This window comes from Sciurus carolinensis, chromosome 6 (assembly GCF_902686445.1).
Source record: "Sciurus carolinensis chromosome 6, mSciCar1.2, whole genome shotgun sequence".
Taxonomy (NCBI): domain Eukaryota; kingdom Metazoa; phylum Chordata; class Mammalia; order Rodentia; family Sciuridae; genus Sciurus; species Sciurus carolinensis.
The window spans coordinates 155,745,365-155,765,085 of record NC_062218.1 but is presented as its reverse complement, the minus strand read 5'-3'; the positions used below and the strand labels follow the sequence as shown (position 1 = coordinate 155,765,085).

The window sequence follows — 19,721 nt, the reverse complement described above, 5'->3', positions numbered from 1 at the left end:
AGGAAGAGAGATATGAGAAAAAGTTCCTGAAAAAGAATACTCTAAGGGTCTTTAGTAGAGATTAAAAGCAACCCCAGAAACGTGTACGGCAACAAGTTGAAGTAGTGCACTAAAAGTAAAAAAGAACTTTAAAGACATCCTATCTTGAACCTTAATGAGATGTGCCTGCCTTCATGTCTGCAGGCTTTCAGGGTTTTCTGGGTTGATGGCAGCACATGACAAAGAGGAAATCAGCACCCAGGAGACCTCTGAGCTACGGTGGAAACCTACATGAATTTTGATCACGTCAAGTCAAAGGCGGACGCTGGAGATAACACAAGGAGGCTGGCCTCCAGAGAGCCTTTGCTCTGGAGGAATTCAGATATGCAGGCCCCGGGTCTAATTCTTATACTAGTGGGGACCCTCCCTCTTTTATTAGACCCCAGCTTCAGGATACTGAGCTCAGAAAGTTGATTTCCACTAATAGTGAGTACAGGCCACCTTCCCAGTGGCCTCTTAAGGCCCCTTAAGGTTTCAGATGCTCCCCTTTTTTATATACCATCCACCGAAGAGGTGGTGCCCCTAGGGTGCAAAGTACAGGTTTTGGAGTCACAGAACTGGGCTCAAATCTGAGCTCTGGTCCCTCCATGCTGTGTGACGTCTAGCAATTTGCTTAACTTGTCTGAGTCTCCAATCCTTTTTGTGTGAAATGAGAGCCATAGTAATACTACCTCACAGGGCGAGGTAACATGTGGACCCATAAAGAAGAGCTGAGTACAGGGCCTAGCACATAGTAACAGCAAGATAAATGCTGTCTAGTTATGTGGAATGAAATGAAGGAAAAACTACACAGGAAAGCATCTGGTTTTCTTTGCAAAATAAAGAATTTCTGTAAAAGGGAAGAAAACTATGTGTGTACCTGTGATATAGAGGTATGTATGTGCATGTGTGTGTGTGTGTGTGTGTGCGCGCGTGTAAATGTATGTCCAATGAAAGAACTGAATTCTTTTGGAATAAAGGTTTAACCACAAGATCAAGCTTAAAATGGGGAGTTGGGACTTAGCCCAGGTCAAGTTCACTTTCTTTCTTCTTTTTTTTTTTGTACAGGGATTGAACTCAGGGGCCCTCAACCACTGAGCCACGTCCCCAGCCCTATTTCCCTATTTTGTATTTTATTTAGAGACGGGGTCTCACTGAGTTGCTTAGCGCCTTGCCATTGCTGAGGCTGGCTTTGAACTCTCCATCCTCCTGCCTCAGCCTCCCGAGCCTCTGTGATTATAGGCGCCTGGCTCCAATGCACTCTCACAATGAAGCTGTCCTTTCTCTTAAACGCCAGTCCTACTCCTGTGCAGACCAGACGGTCCAGCTCTGTAGCAATTTCACCTCCTTCTGCCTCTACCTGTGACCTGGCTGCTGGCTTCTAGAGTTGCTTTAGGTGTTTCCTCCAGTTCTCCCCCTGGACACTGCTCCCTGGGGTCAGGCAGAGCTGTGGAGTCGCCTCCCGGGCCCTGGACTGAGCGCCTGGCCATCCGTGTGTGCCCCGAGCAGCAGCCAGCTCCACCTGCCCATCTGCTGGGTGATTTTAACCACACGATGACCACAAAAAGGAGCTTTGAAAAACTGCATAAAAATGGAACTTTAAAACGAAACAGATTTACCTCTGGAAAGCTCTATGTGGCATTTATTATTTGAAGAAATTTCCTATGGAATCTTTTGTGTAAAATAAATACTTTGGGGAGGTGCGATGCAGTTGAAAATGTCCTTCAGGTGAAGACCCTAAAATCAGGGATTTTTCCTCCGACACTTAGTGACACTGAGCCTTTGGTGGAAGGAATAGATGGAAATAGACTATCGTGCTGATGGACTTCCATTCTCATTACCAAGCAGCTGTGGTTGGAGGAGGCCTAGCTCCCAAGGGCTCCACAGCGTTACCTACAAAAGATGTTTGGACTCAAAAAAGTCTTAAGTGGCCCACAGAGTGGACCCAGAGGGCTGTCTCTCAGTACATCCTAACAAGACTACCAAGAGGGTTAACAGAAAGCCATTATGGCTGGTTGGTTTACAGGTGACTTTACTTCTAATAAACTTGAGGCATTTAACATATTCTATCCATACTGTTAAATAGCCAGTGACTGCTTTCACACTGAGTTCTCCAGGTGTGCAACTGAATTAGGTTTTTGCAAAGAGGGTTTTCATTCTGCTCATATGTAAATAGATGTATATACTGTGTCTATGTGTGTGTGTGTATCATATATCTAGTACATATAATTATATATGTATGCATATTTAGTTCTCCTTTTGAATTGTGGACTTACAAAAAAAAAATCAAAAGCATTACAAAGAATTCCTATAATCTTTAATCCAGATACCACAAATGTTGTACATGTTTTCTTTATCATTCTCCCTAAAATATATATATAATATTATACCCACTAATACATAATATATAATGTATTATGTGTGTATATATATATATATATATATATATATATATAGATACATAGATACATATTTGCATACACAGTTGGCTCTCTGAATCTGTGGGTTCTATATCCACAGATTCAATAAACTACAGCTCAATATTCAGAAAAAAATTGAGCATGTACTAAATGTGCAGACTTTTTTCTTCTCAATATACCCTAAATAATACTATTTTCATAAGCTTTGCATTGTAGTTAAGATCATGAGATGATTTAATATATATATGGGAGGATGTGTTAGGTTATATGCAAACAAGCTATCATGTTATATAAGGACCTGCAGATTTTGGCCTCTGGGGTTTTGGAAACCAGTTCCCACAGATACAGAGATATGATGATGTATGAATGTATATATAGATTTTTTTTTTCTGAAAATCTGAACATAATTATAAACAGATCTTCCTTTACCTCCAAACACTTTTTTTTTTCTTAAAAACAAGGACGATCTTTTCTCGGAAACGTAGTAGAGACATCAAAGGCAGGGAGTCAACACAGCGATCATGTATTATTTAGTGCACACAGCTCATCATCATTTCCCAGTGATCACACTAGTCCTTATAGTGAATGGGGGAAAAAGGCCCAGCCGTGCCCACTGTCCTAGCACCAGCACCATGGTAAGTCCCTAACAGGACATCAATGTGAGACAGGCAGCAAGGAGACAAGGGACTGAAGCTCTGTCTTCAGCTGCAGGGCAGATCCCAAGGGGGCTTGGAGAGTTGGCTTGGCTCAGCTCTGGTAAGCTCTAGCAGGTGATTTTGGGTCCATCACCACCCCTCTGGGGGCCTGTGCTCATCTGTGTAGTGGGCCACTTCTGAGGACTAAGCCATGTGGCATGTGGAGACTTGGAGGTGCTTCTCCACATTTCTCTTTTGTCTGGAAGTGCTCCCTTAAGCCATCCATAGCCCATGTCCTGGATTTGAAGGGCAACGTTTGTGATGGTCTAATTCCATACACAGGCTACCTGATGTAGGCATCATTAATAAAAGATGGCCAAGGGTGGAGTGGGCCTTAAGGAAACAGGAAGTCATTTGCCAGAGCTGCTGGAATCAATGTACAAAGAGGCCAGTCTGCCTGTGGACTGGGAGGGGCAGAGCACAGGTCACATGCATTAAGATGCAATGGTCGAAGCAGGTACAGGCACAAGTTCATTCCTCCAGTGGCTGGTGTTGATGGGCTCCAGCCACTGCTGCCATGGGCAGCTCTGCACACCTGCCTAAGTAAAGAACACTCAGATTTTATTTACTTAACAATGAATAATGAACATCTAAGCATGCCGGGTGGGTCACTCCTTCATATTTTCATGCAATCAACATTTATCAAGCATCGAGTGAAGTATGAGATAATCTGATGGTCCACATTGAGTTGGGGTGATTGTCATATTCCCATTCTCTCTTATCCCGGAAGCCTGCGGAGCAGGTTCCCCTGGACTGGATTTGGGTTGAATTGGGGGGCATCAGGAGAAGAGGCATTAAGGAGCACCCTGAAGTCACTCTGTGGAAGTCTGGCCAGTGTCCTTGGGTTCCTGACAATGAACAGAAAGCAGGAGGGAGTCCAGACCACATCTCCCAGAGCTGGAACTTCCTACAGCAGACTTTTCTGTCTCTCCATGAGCTTCACAATGAAAAGTGGAGATGATGATCATTTTGCTCTCAGAAGCAGATGTCTGAGACAGGATGGGTCTGACTAGCTCATCTCCAGCTTAAAGATGAGATGCCTGTTTTTTTTTTCTTTTGAGGCAACACTCAATGATCAATTTTACAGGATCATTCAACTCTATAACTCTATGGATGACTGCGCATGTAAATGTGAAACCATGGCCTATGTCTGAAACATGTTCCTAAAATTTCAACCAGTTAAATAAGACTGATGTTGAGCAAGACGACCGCCTTCCATGGCTACATTAGGAGCTAATCATTTCAGAAAATGTTACCATAATTCATTTATGGAAACAGCGAAACTATTCCCCAAACAAGTGATAAAGTGAATGGACTCATAGTCATACAGGGAAATGAGGCCTCATATTAATACTTCCTAACTTAACCCAACTCCAGAGGCACCTCTGCATAAATCTGCCTTGCCGATTATTCTGCCTCACATATTTTTATCTATTGCAAATAAAGTTGAATTCAGAATATTGCTTCAGTCATTACACCTCGTTTCCATTTATTTGGGAATCAGGACAACCATCTGAATCTGCCGTTTAACCAACAAGTAACTGAATAGATTCTCCTTAGGACCTTAGAGTCACTGTCCCGAGAGTTCAGCTCATCCTAGCTGCTCAGCCTGTAAGCCTTCAGCTGCTCTGAAGGGCTGTTCTCCAAGAAGTGGCTTCCACCCTGGGCCTCGTGCCCCTGAGATTGTGCTCAAAGCACTACAGAGCAGCAGTGATTTTTACAAAATCCTTCAGCTCTAGGACTGAATATGGCCTTGACGGTCTTTTAAAACCTCAATTTTTTCACCTTAGATAAAAGTGGTCGACTCTTTGCCACCTAGAGAGTTCACGAATATTTATGCCTCTGACCATTCCAGTGAACTCATTTCTGCATTGATATGTCATTGAGTTTATTAGTATTACTGATCGTAGCTGAAATGTAATGAGAAGCCATGTGATCTCCCAAGGTCCCTTTTGCTTTCTCTGATTTTTTTTCAGATGAGAAAACCAATGATGGAAGTTAAATGACTTGCTTAAGGTCACACCACTCTTCAGTAGTGGAACTGGGGTCAAGAGCTTCATCTGGGAGACCTTGAGCCCCATGAATTAAGCACAAGGTGATCTGCATTTCAGACCATGTGCTGCGTGTGAGGGATATGGAGAAGCAGTGTGAATCCAGAGAGCAGATCTCTGGGTGTGCAAGTCAGCCATGAAAAGAAGGGTGGACAGTGAGATCAGGAAGCAAGTGCAGCAGGCAGGGAAATGGGTCTCATTCTTCACACCCATGTCAAGCCACAGTGACACCAGCAAACAGAAACTAGGAAACCTGAATGGGGCTGTGGGTGGCAGTCTGAAGCACAAATCCACAGTGTGATAGACTTGGGTGGTACCCATCTGTAGCAAGGGTAGAACAACATGGTCTCCACCGTGAGAGACGTTTGATAACGTGCACAGGCTGCTGCTGTACCTGCCAGTAGACGTGCAGTAATGTGATGTTTGACTCAGACATAATGACCCCTTGCCCTTCTGGGAACTTCACTGACTTTGGAAAAGCCCCACGCAGGGAAGAGATCATTTTGCAACCCTGGGCTGTGTGAATCGAGAGACTGACTGACGGGAGCCAGAGGAAGAATTACCAACCTCCCCGCTAATCTGGCTCCTAGTACCACGCATTAAGCCAACTAGTAAAAATCATTATGAAGTTTTTGCTGAAAGGGCAAGTGTAGAAAAACATGTTTCTAAACAGAATAACAGTCTTTGCCATTTTTTCCAACTTGCATACCATCTGGAAATTCTGATTTTTTTTTTTCAAAGGGTAGGAAAGAAATGTGCTTCAGGCACAAATAAATGTTTACAGCTGAGTTATAAACCGAGAATGGTAGGGCTTAAAACAGACAGGCTGGCAGTGATGAAGCTCAAGCTGCAGTGAGACAATGCTGCAGGGAGCCGGTCAACCTGTTCTACACACTTGGGCCCTTTTGAACAGGAAGTCCTGCTTCCCACTGAACTCATCAAGCAAACGTTTGGGGAGAAATCCTCATGGGGAGCTCATATCAATTCTCCCAAGGTAAAGGAAAGAAGATGAAGGGGCATTAGTGTCGGTCTTGATCCTGGGAAAGCATGTGACACTTGGAAAGCATGACATCTCATAGGAAGTGGCAGCCCATGGAGACTTGTTAAGTGAACCAATGGAAAGAAGCCATAATGACGTCAACAACAACAAGAAAGATCCATTGCTTGCTTATTAAGCACGTTGGACAAGGTTATCTTGTTTATGCAGGATGGCAATTCTGTGAGGGAGTACCATTCCACAGGTGAGCAGCTGCAGGCGGAGAGACGATGAGGACCTGCATAAAGTCACACAGTATCCTAGAGAAGCAGCTGATGTTTGCATCCAGCCAGACCAGCGATAGCCTCTTACAATCTAGAGGGTCTTTTAATGCAAAGTTACTGAGAATATATTATAACCAGTGCTTGGTTGAGAAGGAAAAATTGATGTATTGGGAGTTTGAGCTCCTCCCTCTGGTCTCCCATAATTTGTGCATTTATTGGAAAAGTTGAAGTGGATTTGGAAAAGGCATGGGACAAGTCATTGAACCTTTCTTTTTTTAAAATTTTTTGTAAAGGGTCAGGTAGTAAATATTGCAGGCCTTGTGGGCTGGAATAGCCTCTGATGCACTGACTTAGCTCCATCACTGCAGAGCAAGAGCACAGGCACAACATGTAAGCAGATGTGCATGGACTGCTGCGCTCAAAAAGAACTTGAGCTACCTTCACAGGCAGCTGGGCAGATGTGGTCCTTGAGCTGTGGTTGGCCGACCCCTGATATCAAAGACACTTGGAATTTAAAAAGAGTCATAGGTTCTGAAGATGACCCATGGGATTCTACTTGGGAATTTATTCTTTCTTAAAATCAGTGACAAATTGGGTACCTAGGCTGTGCCTCTTTGACGCTCTGGTATACCTTGTTGCTAGGACCACCCCATCAAACGGGGTTGCCTTATATCATCTGAGCAGGTCAGAACACTGTATTGAATCTTCATTCTCCAGGCTTATCTAATCCCAGATCTATAGAAAAAGCACTCCATGTCCTCTTAATGAAGATATATGAGTTCATTCCTTTGAACACAGAAACACACACGAGATGGTGAGTGGTTTTGGCAATCCGTGGGCCGCTTCTTCTGGATGCGAAGCCCAACTACCATCCACGTTAAGGTTTAATTGAAAGAGAGCGGAGAAAAAAAATAAGCCACAGACAGCAACAAATGGAAAAGGAAAAGGAAGACAAAGCCCAAGGAACATCTTCTCCCAACTAATTAATCAAGTGCTTTGTTTCTGCTAACATATCCATGTGTGGAGGCTGCCCTGTCTATTAGACTGCTTTCCAAACCTGAGCAATGTAAATACTTCTCAAGACCAGCCAGCGAAATCTCCATCGATGTGCCATCTTACATGGGACTCACACGCCCGTGTTTTGCTTACATTTTAATTTGCTTCTGCTGGATACTTACCCAGTAATTGCTTAATAAGATTAACCTTCCTGGCAATGTGTGGTGAATCTTGATTAAAACATCGGAGTGAAGGATTATTGTATACCACAAAAAAATGGAGGGGGTGTTATTTAATTAACTTATTGCCAATATGTCTTGATTGTCTCTTTGAAACACTAGAAAAGTAGTCGATTGGAATCGATTCAGGTTATCTAAATGTATGGAATTGGGGAGTGGGGAGGAGGGAGGTCATTGGGTTGAGAAATTCTAAAGTCACATTCCCTAAGAGTGAGGAGAGCATGCGGACACTAATCTTTCCAGTCATTTTATAAGACAATCTATAAAATCAGAAGAGATCTGACATCCTCAGTCATTGGAAGTCTACTGTTTTGGTATTGGGAAAGAAAGTGCCTCGATTTATATTTCATCTAAGCAATTTAAATTTTTCACACTTTTTTTTCTAAGTATCTTATTGACCAAATCCAGTGAACAATGATTTAGCAAACATTTTGTCTGTCTCATAACTCATTTGGAAAACATCTGAACTAGTGATGTTATACGACTTGCACAATGTTTTTAAAAGCATGTAGCATGGAGGGGAAATTTCCAGTCTTTCCGAAGACACAATGGAAAGTGTTTCCTCATTGGTTAATTTAGAGATGCAAATTTGTGGACCCTGTTCTCTGAGGTGAGTTTTCTTCTATTTTCTGACCATGTTGGTGGGGGATGCTACAGGGGAGAGGAGCTTAGAAATGGAGCTTAATCCCCGATGAAGGGGTGGCTCTTTTAATTGATGGGGGTCTGTGCAGATCAGTGATTCTCATTTGTGAGGGACACTATTTAAAAACCATTTGTACACAACTTCCGAACATAGACACACCAAATGCATTCCTGGGCCTGATGAGAGAAGATGTACATTTACTTTCAAATGTGTATTCTGCATTTTTCTGAAAGGACCGGGTGCTGACTTGTGGATTAAGGAACATTAATGGATAAAACGTGGCAGAGATTCCTTAAGCAATTTCTAAGAGCAATACCCTTGACACTCTAGACAGAGGAGATTCTTTATCATGGGGGGTCGTCCTGTGTGGAGTCAGGTTTTACAGTATCCCTGGCTTCTATCCACTTAGATCTACCTCCTCCAATTGTGACAATTGAAAAACTCTTCAGACAATGCCAAATGTCTCCTGAGGGGCGAAAATATCCAGGCCCAGAGCCAGTGCTGTAAAGGAAACTGAAGAAAGAGACGGTGTCAAGTGCAGGAGGTGAATGGATTTCCAATCTATGGCCAATGAATTTGAATCTCGGCTTTTTGGTCAGTTAAAGCAGAACATGATCGGTTAAGGCAAAGTAGACTTTTCATTCTGAGGTCGAGTTTTACTTAGTCGATAATGGAAAGCATATCGTTTCATCTGCAGAGAAAACTTTCTCATGCTTACTTAAAGGTAATTTAGTGGTATGATTGTGACAGATGAGTACAAGGTTCTTAGAGATAGATGAAAAGAAAAGTCCGAGTCGAAGCTTCAGAAGAGCTCTGGGGAGAATAACTTACAGAATGGCCTCTTAGAATGGCTAATGAACATTTCTGAGGGTAGAGAACTTCTAGAATCTTCTCTGTGGGAAACAAGTGATCTACGGAAGATGCCAGTGTCCTGCCCAAAGGTGCACAGGGCACATATCTGAGTTCAAATTTGCACCTGTCTACCTGTTTGCTTTGGGGTAAGTTTCAAGAACATTCCGAACCTCAGCTTCTCAGACATGATTTCCTTCCCTTTAGAGCGGATGAAACCTGGCACACAATGCTAAGCCTGGCATGCAACAGGTGCCTAGTAAATGTTATTACCTTCTCTTTTGAAATATCCCTGTGGTTATTTTAAGAAATGGGGAGAGGGTTGAACTGGTTATATATTCTAAGCGGCAAGTTCTGTGTTTGGAGCAACTTTTCAATACGAGCGCCCCTGTTTGCAATTTCCATCCTGAATTAAGCAAACCCCAGTTCCGCCAGCCCTGTTGGCTGTGCCATTGGCTGTTCTTGTCTTTTAATTGCTCCCTATCCCCCCTCCCGGCAGTTCTGTTTTCTTTCCTCTTTCTTAGCACCTTGTTAGCACCTATTTTTTTTTTTTTTCTTAACTCTGCAAGAATACAGTTGCCTGATTGCTTCAATAAACATTTCTATTGTCCCCTTCACTGTTCTGGGAAGAGAGGCTTTGTTGCCAAGTTGTCAAAACTCCTTTCTATTCTCCCCCAAAGAAGAACAGCTCTGAGCCTGTCTCTTTCATGCCAAGCCAGGCTCCCCGGGGAGGCTGTGCCTCTCCTCTGGGCGAGGGATCTAGTCTAGTGGCACGTGTGGCCTGCTGGTCCCTGCCTTCTGATTAGGCGGGACTTCCTCCTGCTGCTGCTGCTGCTCCAGCTGCTGCTGCTGCTGTTGCTCCTGCCCAGGCCTTGGGCTGCTTTCAAGTAGCTCTAGACCGTGCCAGTCGCTGTAGATAGCATAGGTATGCACATTGCTTGGAGCAGGCACCGTGCCAGCTCCCAGCGACTCCAGCCAAACACAGCTAACAGACAGGAACAGCAAACAGCTTTTAACGGGGGCACCTATGAAAGGCAGCGATTTTTTTCTTCCCCTTTCTTTTCCTTTTTGCATACCTTCCAAGATTTGGATTAAAAACCTGAACCAGCTGGTGAGGGCTCTGAATTTTCCTGTGACCTCGAGGGCAAGCAGCAGCTGGAACCTCACCTTTGCCTCCAGATGGCAATGTTGCCCCATCATCGTTTCCTGGTAAGCCGGTCCTTATCCCATTGTTAAAGGTGTGTCCATCTGCCGGCTGGAGTTGCCAATTGAGTCCGAGCAGATGCATTGCTGCAGGAGAGACAAAGTAATGAAAATATGAATAGATAATTCAGCAATGCAAATGTCAAGGGGGAGGGCCAGGTGCCTTTTTCCAACTGATTGCCTTTTAAGGAAACTGCAGTTCAAAAATGGCTTGCCCTAGGCCACAGGGATTAGCTAAATACAGAAAGCATGTCAATCTCAGTGGCTAGGTCTCCTTCTCCTTGTTGCTGCTCACAGCCTCAGTGGGGAGGATCCGTCCTGGTGGAGAAAGCAAGGCCCAGATCTCCCAAATGGTGAAGGTGGAAATGCCCCTTCAGATCCTGGTGACGGGGACACTCCATCACATCCCTCTTTGCCGGTACTCTGGAGGCAAGTGCTTTAGACTGGTAGTCCGGGGACTTGGACAAGGATAGTTTCCCCCAAACTACTCAAGATTCAACTCAGCTTCAAACTGAGGCTACGCAAAAGGCCCCCACCTGCTGGCCCCACTTCCCGCTCTCACATTCTCACACCGCCAGCACCCCCAAGGTGTATTGGCTCCTTTGAAAGCCTGCTCCCTGTTTCCGATCTTAGAACTATATTTTCTTCCCCCCGACTCTTCATGGTAAGTGAATCCCTTTCAGCACATTGTGGAAAAAGCTTATGGGGGCGATGATGACAGAATGGAGTCCTTCCCCGAAAACAGTGCTACGCTCTCTCCCCTGGAGCATGGAATAAGACAGTGTTCTGGAGCGCTGCCTGTTCTTCGCCCGGGAATCAGGCGTCTTTGCAGAAGTCTTCCTTCCGTGTGCAACACACGCCTCCAAAGAAACTGGGGCCTTCCTTGTTACTGCGCCCCTGAGCCCCACAGTGGGTTTAGCTCAGTCACCCCTCCACGCCTGACGGTTCTTGGCGAGGTGTTTTCACTGAGCGGAATGAAAGGCAAACCCCATGCACCTGGATTCTTTCAAAGCTCTTCTCTAAGAAATGCTTCATTTGTGAATAAATAAGAAGTTCCTTCCCTGTGTACTTCCCATCTAAACAACAGCCGCGCCTGTCTGGTGTTTCAATGGACACAGGTTGACGTTCCCGGCTCTGCGGGAGAGAAAGGGCTGTTGACAGGGGAAGCTTCCGAGTTGGATGCCGGGAAGGGAGAAACAGTTAACCGCAGGAAACACAATTAACAATGCTTAGGAAATTGTTCACATAGCAATTAATTCTGCATGCCTACCACCACTTAAAGTCAGGCTGCATCGTATTAAGGTTAAAAACCTATCTTCAAACAATACAGCTCAGAGAGATGGCTGCAGATCAGGGCGAGGCGTCTGTGAGTGTGTGCGTGCTTTTCTCTCACGCACCTTCCCATCTCAGAACCACATTTTCTTCCTCTGCGTTACTCTGAAGTGTTCGGCCTGCTGTTGCAACTTTTTGAGATGATAAATACTAATAAGAATAAGTGACATTTACTGTACACTTTCTGTCAAGGTAACACCTAATTTTCTCCTGCAGTTTATCCATTCTATGTAGGTCACTTACTTGAAGAGACCAGATTCTATTGCCTCAAATAATGACATATTTTCACCACACAGAGGTCAGGAAATGAGAACTAATCGTGGCAGCTTCGAGATAACGATAGCTTCTGATTTGTAATTACCAGGTGACGGGAGCCAAGGAATTAGCTATTTTCAAATGATTTAAAAAAAAAAATAATGATGCCGGTGGTTTCTTAGGGACTTCCTCACCATCCACTGCTGCACTGAAGCTGTGACCCTTTGGAGGAGGGTCCCTGTGGGTCAAGGTACCTGCGGACAGGTGACAGGTACCGGCTGCAGTTGGGGCCCCGCCCTAACCAAGCTTTGACTTTCACATCTGTAGGAGGGGGCAGTGGCGCCTCCTGCAGGTGAAGATGCCAACCTCCCCAGCACCCCATCCATGGGGACCTGTTATCAAAACTGCTGTTCCCCAGGCAGTGCTCAGTCCTGTCACCAGGGACAGAGCACAATGCAGTGGTGCATTCTGGGAGGACAGCAGACCATACCCAGTCCTATAGGACACAAAGGGGACCTCCCGACACTGTGACCTCTGTGACTTCAAGGCTGCCTCCCCCGCTGTCTTAGTTTGGTTTGTTTTGGGTTCCAGAGTCTCTCTTTACTTTTTTAAAAAATGTATTCTGAAAACAAGAAAACTAAGATGGGGTGCAAAGGGTTAGGGTCAGAGTATAGGAGTGACTTCATAGACAACTCCCAGAAGCGAAAAGAAAAATCAGGGAGTGAGATGGAGATGGGGAAGAGGGGAAAAGCCAAATCTGCTGAGCGGAAGACCCGTCCTCCCAGCAGAAGCAACGAGACAAAAATGAAACTCAAGTTCAGGCATATTTCCTGTTGTTGGATTGAACGTTAAGTAAATAAGTGAGAATTATATCGGGGGTACAACCACCTTCTCGTTGTTTGGGGGTGCTGAAATAGGCTTTTGTCGCACTGATTTTTTTTTTTCCCCTTGATCAGCCATTCCTTGTCTCTCACTTGAGTAAGAAAATGAGACTGTCTTTCTGGCCTGTGGGAACGGACTCAAGGGTCCTTAGGATAAAGACCCAGGGGAGCTGTGAAGTAAATGAGTTTTCTGACTAATGAGAATTCTGCTTCTTATTCTGCTACCGATTTGTTCTATGGGTTGGACTGAGAAATCAACCTTTCAATCAATCTCTCCCTTTACCTTTTGCAAAGGTTTCTGTCACAGGTGGAACAAAGGTCCCTCAAGGCCCAGAGAGAGATGATGCAGCTGTATGCCCTGGAAGATCCGACAGTGCATTACCCGTAAGGCCCTGCATCACTTTACCAGGATAGATAACGGCTCATGGGGGAAAATGTGGAAGACTGACTTGCAGAATAAGATATGCTCATAAATAAAAATACACAATACAAGGGGCGGGGGGGAGATGAAATGGCGCTGGCAGCAATATAGACTAGTTTCCAAAAGAAGGCTGTTGTGGTTATCAGCATATCAAATACCTGCTGTCATTTGTGGAAGCCCTTTCATGAGCAGGCATGGTAGTAGCTGTTTTTATTTATTTATTTATTTTTTGGTACCAGGGATCGAACCCAGGGTGGTTAACCACTGAACTACATCCCCAGCCCTTTTTATTTTTTTATTTTGAGACAGGGTCTTCCTAAGTTGATCAGGGCCTTGCTAAGTTGCTGAGGCTGGTTTTGAACTTGCAACCCTCCTGCCTCAGCCTCCCAAAGCAGCTGGGATTACAGGCATGTGTCCCTGTGCCTGGCCAAGGCATGGCAGTAGCCATTCTGCAGACATATTCTGCTGGTTGATGCTACCGTCACCCCCATTTGCAAATGACTGACTGAAATTTGATCACAGAGAGATTTCATAAGCAGAGTGGAATCATAATGGTTTGGAGTTTCTTTGCTTCATCTCTCATACTGATGTTGTTACAAAGCATACAGGCAAATGGTGTCTCAGCAAAGTTTGTCTGTCTCAAAACTCAAGACTTTCTCAGTAGGATTGATCAATGGCCGTCCACCATAGGTAGTGCCTCTTCCTCAGGAAGGTTCTACTTGATGGCCTGGTTGAATTTGGGTGTGGCCATGCAACCTGCAGCAGCATACACTTTATTCCATAATCATCCTGGGTCTTGAGTAAAGGTGATGTGGTCACAGCCATGGTGGGTCAGTATGGTGGTACGCACCTATAATCCCAGTGGCTTGGGAGGCTGAGGCAGGAGGATCTCGAGTTCAAAGCCAGCCTCAGCAAAAGCAAGGTGCTAAGCCCTTAGTGAGACCCTGTCTCTAAATAAAATACAAAATAGGGCTGGGGATGTTGCTCAGTGGTCAAGTGCCCCTAAGTTCAATCCCTTATAACCCCCTCCTCCCCGCAAAAAAAGAATAAGTGAAGAAAGAAACTGTAACAGTTGGGAGCCACCTAGAGTCCAGGGTTTTTCCTTACAGCAGCAAGTCTGAGTCAACCCTGACTTAAAAAGAAAATGGGAGATGGCATTTTTTTATAGAGCAGGTTTTTGTCTATTCTTTAGATTTTATTGGGTCAGTCAGGATCCTTTCTGTACTCAAACAGGAAGGGTTAATGCCTGTTCAGGGCCACTATTGTTGTTTCCAGGAACAATAAAATGTCGCTCATTGAACATTATGCTGTAGTTCCTCCAGGTCTGATCTGCTCTCAGAGACAGACTCGGGAAGCTGAGCATCCCTGGAGCAGCACAGTTTTCACTACTTCATCTTGAGATTTTGTGTAAATGCTGGATTCATCAATTTTCATTTTACTGGGACAAGAAATCTTGGATGTAGTAGGGTGGTCCCTCTCCCTTTGCACCTCAAATGGTCCAGCAGCTCATTCCAAAAGGTCTGATTCAGGCCATGTTAGGGTCAGAGTTGAAATGAGTTTGGGAGGCCCTCTCCCTGATGTCACTCCCCTCCAACTGACAGTGAAAATGTACAATTCATCATGATTTGATAGGTTCCCCCAGAGAGACCCTTGGAGAGAAAAATGGGGCTCCATGGGTCAGCAAGGACGGGGCCGGAAGGACTCCAAGGAGGAGCTTGAGGAATCCAGGTGGCAACTGGGAAACCAGCCACTGAAAACACAGCAGGCAGCCAAGTTCTGGAAGTATCCCTCTGGCTAATTGGAAAAAACTTTCATAGAGTGTTGAAAGGAACCAAGGCTATATGGAAGGACCACACACGGATTCTGGGTTTCAGTAAGAACAATAAATAGACCTACCTGGAGTTAGTTTGATGATTTCTTATTGAAGTTGCTATGTTTTGGTGCCAGATGGTCTCTGAAGAAATACTCAGAGGGAGCCAAAGCAAGAGACAGGGAGGTTGCGGGCAACTGGAATTCTCTAGCAACCATAGGACAGGGAGATTTAGGCCTGGAGAAGTGGTAGCTGTGAAGGAGGTTGTCTGAAATAGTAATTAGGGTTTGTGTGGGCCCTGCTGGGTGCCATTCAGGACCTTCCTTGTTCATTGGCTGGCAGAGGATCAACCTGACAAGAAAGTCAATCAATATGTCAGCAATACTTCCCAGAGAGCTGCTCAGCCCCTGCTTGTCAAAGAGGGCAAACATGGAAGCCACAGATGCTCTCTGTTTGCTGAGCAGGCCCCCAGGAGCAAGGGGTATCTTTAAAGATCAGGCTTGTCGATATATAACCTGAGGAAGAGATTGGATTTTCCCTTTGAAAATGGAAGACTGCAGGCCAAGCAGAGCTCAGGGAGGTCCAGGAGGGAACCAAGCCTGCTGAGTCGGGTGGCTCAGGGTGCAGTCAGATGCACAAGGGGCCTTTGAGGGAAGGCGAAGTTCATTCACGAACCAGGAGGATGATGGGAAGGGTCAGGCCTGGGCCTCCCTACCTCTGCACCAACCAATTAAGTCCACAATGCCAGGACTCCTGTGGGCAACACGGCTGATTCCAAACCACCCCTGCTGAGAGGACAGCGTTGCAGTGGGATTACCAGGGCTACCAGGCACACCGCTAACCCTGAACTTGGGCGGGCAGCCTGGAAGGGCACCTTGGCAATCGGCGGTGAAAATGAACACATGCAAATGAGTCTCTTCCATGACCATGAAAATTCACTTTTATTTGACAACATACGAGCGATTGGGCTAATTACCTTAACGTGGCATTTATTTGTTACTTATCATTCAGTAAATATTTATTAATACCCACTGTGCATCAGGCATGTCCATCATGAATAAAGTCGTTAACAAAACTAAATTCTTGCTTTCATGGAACTTCTGCTCTAGCGAGAGACAGAAACTAAACAGAATTGAAAAGCAGAGCAGGGTCAGGCAGCACCGAGGGGTAGGGATGGGAAACTGGAAGTTTTTAATGTTTTCCAGTTTCCAGCTGGCCACGGATGGTGTCTGAGCAAAGACCTCCAGGAAGGGAGACAGGAGCTGATGTGGACATGGGGGGAAGAGAATCTGAACTGGTGTGGAGAAGCAGGAAAGGGGAGCGGAAGGCATGGGAGAAGATGCATCTGGGGAAACCGTTTTAATCAGCTTTGGCATCACTGTGACCAAGAAATTTGACAGAGCAATTCAGAGGAGGAAAAGTTCATTTGGGGTTCATAGTTTCAGAGGGTTGGCCCACTCCATAGCTCTGGGCCCAAGGTGAAGCAGAGCATCATGGCAGAAGGGCGTGGCACAGAAAAGCAGCCAGAACATGGCAATGGCAAGCAGAGAGCGCTGCTCACCAGGGAGGAAATAGAAACCTCAAAGTCATGCCCCCAATGACCTCCTTCTCCAGCTACACCCTACCAGCCTGTAGTCACCATGCAATTAATCCACTCAAGTGGATTAATCCACTCATGAGGTTATACCTCTCATAATCTATTCATTTCACCCCTGAAAATCCTTGCGTTATCTCACACATGAGCTACTGGAGACCACCACATATCCAAATCATGACCAGGACTTCACCTTTTCTTTGGATGAGATGGGAGATGTTAGAAGAATATTTTTTGAAGAAGATGAAAGCTCATTTTATTCCATTCTCATAGGAAATGCTAATATGATCTACATCTTATAGATAAGGAAATTGGAGCTTAAAGAGGTTAAATGACTTGCCCCCAAGTCACAGAGTCAGCAAATGGGAAACCTGGGACTCAGACCCTGACGCGAGCTGTGAGCACTCCAAGCCCCGTATTGTCCTGCAGTGACTCCATTCCACATCTTTTCTGGAGGACCTCTGTCCTCCGGGTTTTCCAAGTGAATCACTACTTAGTCAAGACTGAGCATGGCTGGAAATTCTTACCAAATGATGCTGCTTGTGAATAGACACCTCCTTTTGTAAGTGGTCATTAGTCCACCATGAAGATGCCCTCGGGCAGGAATCAGGATGCTATTTAACTTAAACAACAACAACAAACCCCTGCCACTGTCAATATGAAATAGATCTATTTGGAACCTTCAGGGGAGGGTCAGGCTGGCTAGCCACCAAGTTTGGTGCCTTCATTCCCATCCAGTTTGCTTCTTGTCCTTTGGGGGTGCAGGAGAGGACAGCGATTCTCTTTCCTTTTTGAGGAAAGGGGGAAGCCTCTTAGTGCCTCAATGGCATTCTTTTTAAGAACGCTGTCAGCGCCAAAATTACCTTCTGCCTAAGAAAAGAGATGCAGCTAGACCACGAGGGATAACATTCCCCAAAATGCCTTAAGTCTTAAAAAAGGAGTTAAAAAATTAAATCTCAAAGGAGTTTAAAAAAAAAAAAAAAAAAAAAAAAACCTTTCTAACTGCCTTGGTGAAATGATTGCCTTATTTTCCCCAGATAGTGTCGCGATACACTGAATGGAATAAATTTTCAAAGCACCACATGGAAGTGACGCCCACAAATCCCTCTCCTCCTAATGGGATTTGTGCACCTATCTCCCAAGAACGCTCTGAAAACTTGCTCATCTCCATCTAACTTCCAGCTTGCAGCTTCCAAGGTGGTTGCAAAGCTCATGCCCCAGGAATTGCAAGGAGAGGAAGGATGAGAGGTAGATGTGATCCCCGAATCCTGACAGGACCTCTTGAAATACAAGGGGGCTTTGCAGAAACACCATGTGTGCAAATCTCTCAGGCACTCCCGTCCTCCCACCTAAAAGGTCCTCAGCAGGGATTTTGTCTGTTGCTTCCTGATTCTAGAACTTCACCAAAGTCGGGAGGCTTTCTGCCCCTCCTGCGTGTCTGCCAGGTGGACAAGGTGATTGTTCCAAGAGGCAGTTCTGCGACCAGCCAGCAGTATCTTTTTGAGGCAAGGGGAATCCACACAGAAGGACCAGTGTGTTAATCTATTCTGGGGACAGACGCAGGATGGTGCGGCCAGTGGGAAGTGGGGTGAGATTAACCGATTCCTGTGTTTGGAAGAGGCCAACGAGGCTCCTTGCAGCTTATGGCTGTGCAGGGCCCTGGGGCCCTTGGGTCCCGTCTGCAGGTGCACTGCAGGTGGCCACTGTTGATACTGTGGGCGTGTGCTATCTGGTGTGCTGCAGTGACCTCTAACGACAGTCTCCTGCTCTTGGCTTCACCAGGCAGATCAATACGCAAGACAGACACCCACGTTCCAGCCCTCTCGTCTCCCTGCGCAGAGAGCCCGGTGGCCTGCGGATGCCACTCAGGCAGGCCACTGTTCGCCGCGCTGCTCACCCTCATGCAGATAAACACCCGCCTGGAGCGGACAGCCACACAGGGTATCATTTCCCACCTCAGACCACCCTGCTCCTGCTGCTATTTTTCCCAGGAAAGAAAGAAAATAAAAGCCTTTCTTTCTCTAAGAAAGGGCCCATGTGATCAAAATACCTTTAGAGAATGATAATATCGGGAGGTTTTATTCACCGAATAAATCAGTGCCTGGGATTTTAAGAGCTTTTGTGATAACAAAACACATCCCCACAATCACACATAGACACCTAGACGCATCTTTCTCCTGCCCCGAGCTTGTCATTCAGTGTTGACAACCCAAACAATGTTTGTCTTCCTTTAGAGAATGGCCACCAGCAACCCTGTTAAAGAGGGGGTAGATCCACAAGAACACCAACAACAAAGGAAAGGCGACCTGGGCGGCACGTGGCCCCCGGCCACCAGAATGCTAGGAAGCAGACATTATGAATGTTTTAGAGGGTGAGATGTCATATTGATCGGGAGATGTGCAGCGTGCACTGGGACAAAGAGGAGGAACTCTCCCGTGAAAAGCAGCCTTCTGCGAGAGGAAGCGGCTCGGGTCTGGCCTTGCTCTTGGGCAAGGTCTTCCCTCAGCTGCAGCAAGCCGAGGGAGGCCGGCTCATTTCCCTTCCTGAGTCGCACGCGGCACCCAAGCAGCAGCTCCTGATCTGAATCCCCTGATCTGAACTCCAGGGTCCCCCATTAGGCAGATGGAAGCTGGACAAAAAGATGGAGATGGAGAGGGGCTTAGGAATCAGGCAAAGGAGCAACCATCTCCCTGTCCTCCTTGGCCCTGGGACACAGCAGATTCATTCTTGGGAGGGCTCAAGTTTCTTCTCTGCTGCTCATAAGCAGGTGACCCTGTGCAAACCTCACTGGCCCTGAGCTATGCTAAAAGCTAACATTTTTGTCAAGCACTGTTTAAGTGCTTCACACACGTGTCTTCACATACTCCTTACTGTGAACTAGGTAGGTACTGTAGCTTCCCACTATACAGAGGTGGGGACAGAGGCGTAGGGATGTTGGCAGGGTTGGTAGGGTAGCTGCTTTTGGAACCATGCAACTGCTGTTAACTGCGTTTTCTTGCCCTTAGCCATGGGGATGGGTTTTGGAGAACACAGCATTAGGCGATTGGGCCACTG

General features: G+C 45.8%; 1 protein-coding gene across 9 annotated transcripts in view; it reads right to left on the bottom strand.

Annotated features, from left to right (window-relative positions):
* Positions 1-19,721, bottom strand: part of Tenm2 (teneurin transmembrane protein 2) — a 621,032-nt gene that overhangs the window by 172,954 nt on the left and 428,357 nt on the right. For all 9 annotated transcript variants that reach the window (XM_047555832.1, XM_047555823.1, XM_047555824.1 and 6 more), the window contains one exon: positions 10,339-10,461. In XM_047555832.1, coding sequence (XP_047411788.1) covers positions 10,339-10,461 — 123 coding nt within the window. The remainder of the gene's footprint in view (positions 1-10,338; positions 10,462-19,721) is intronic.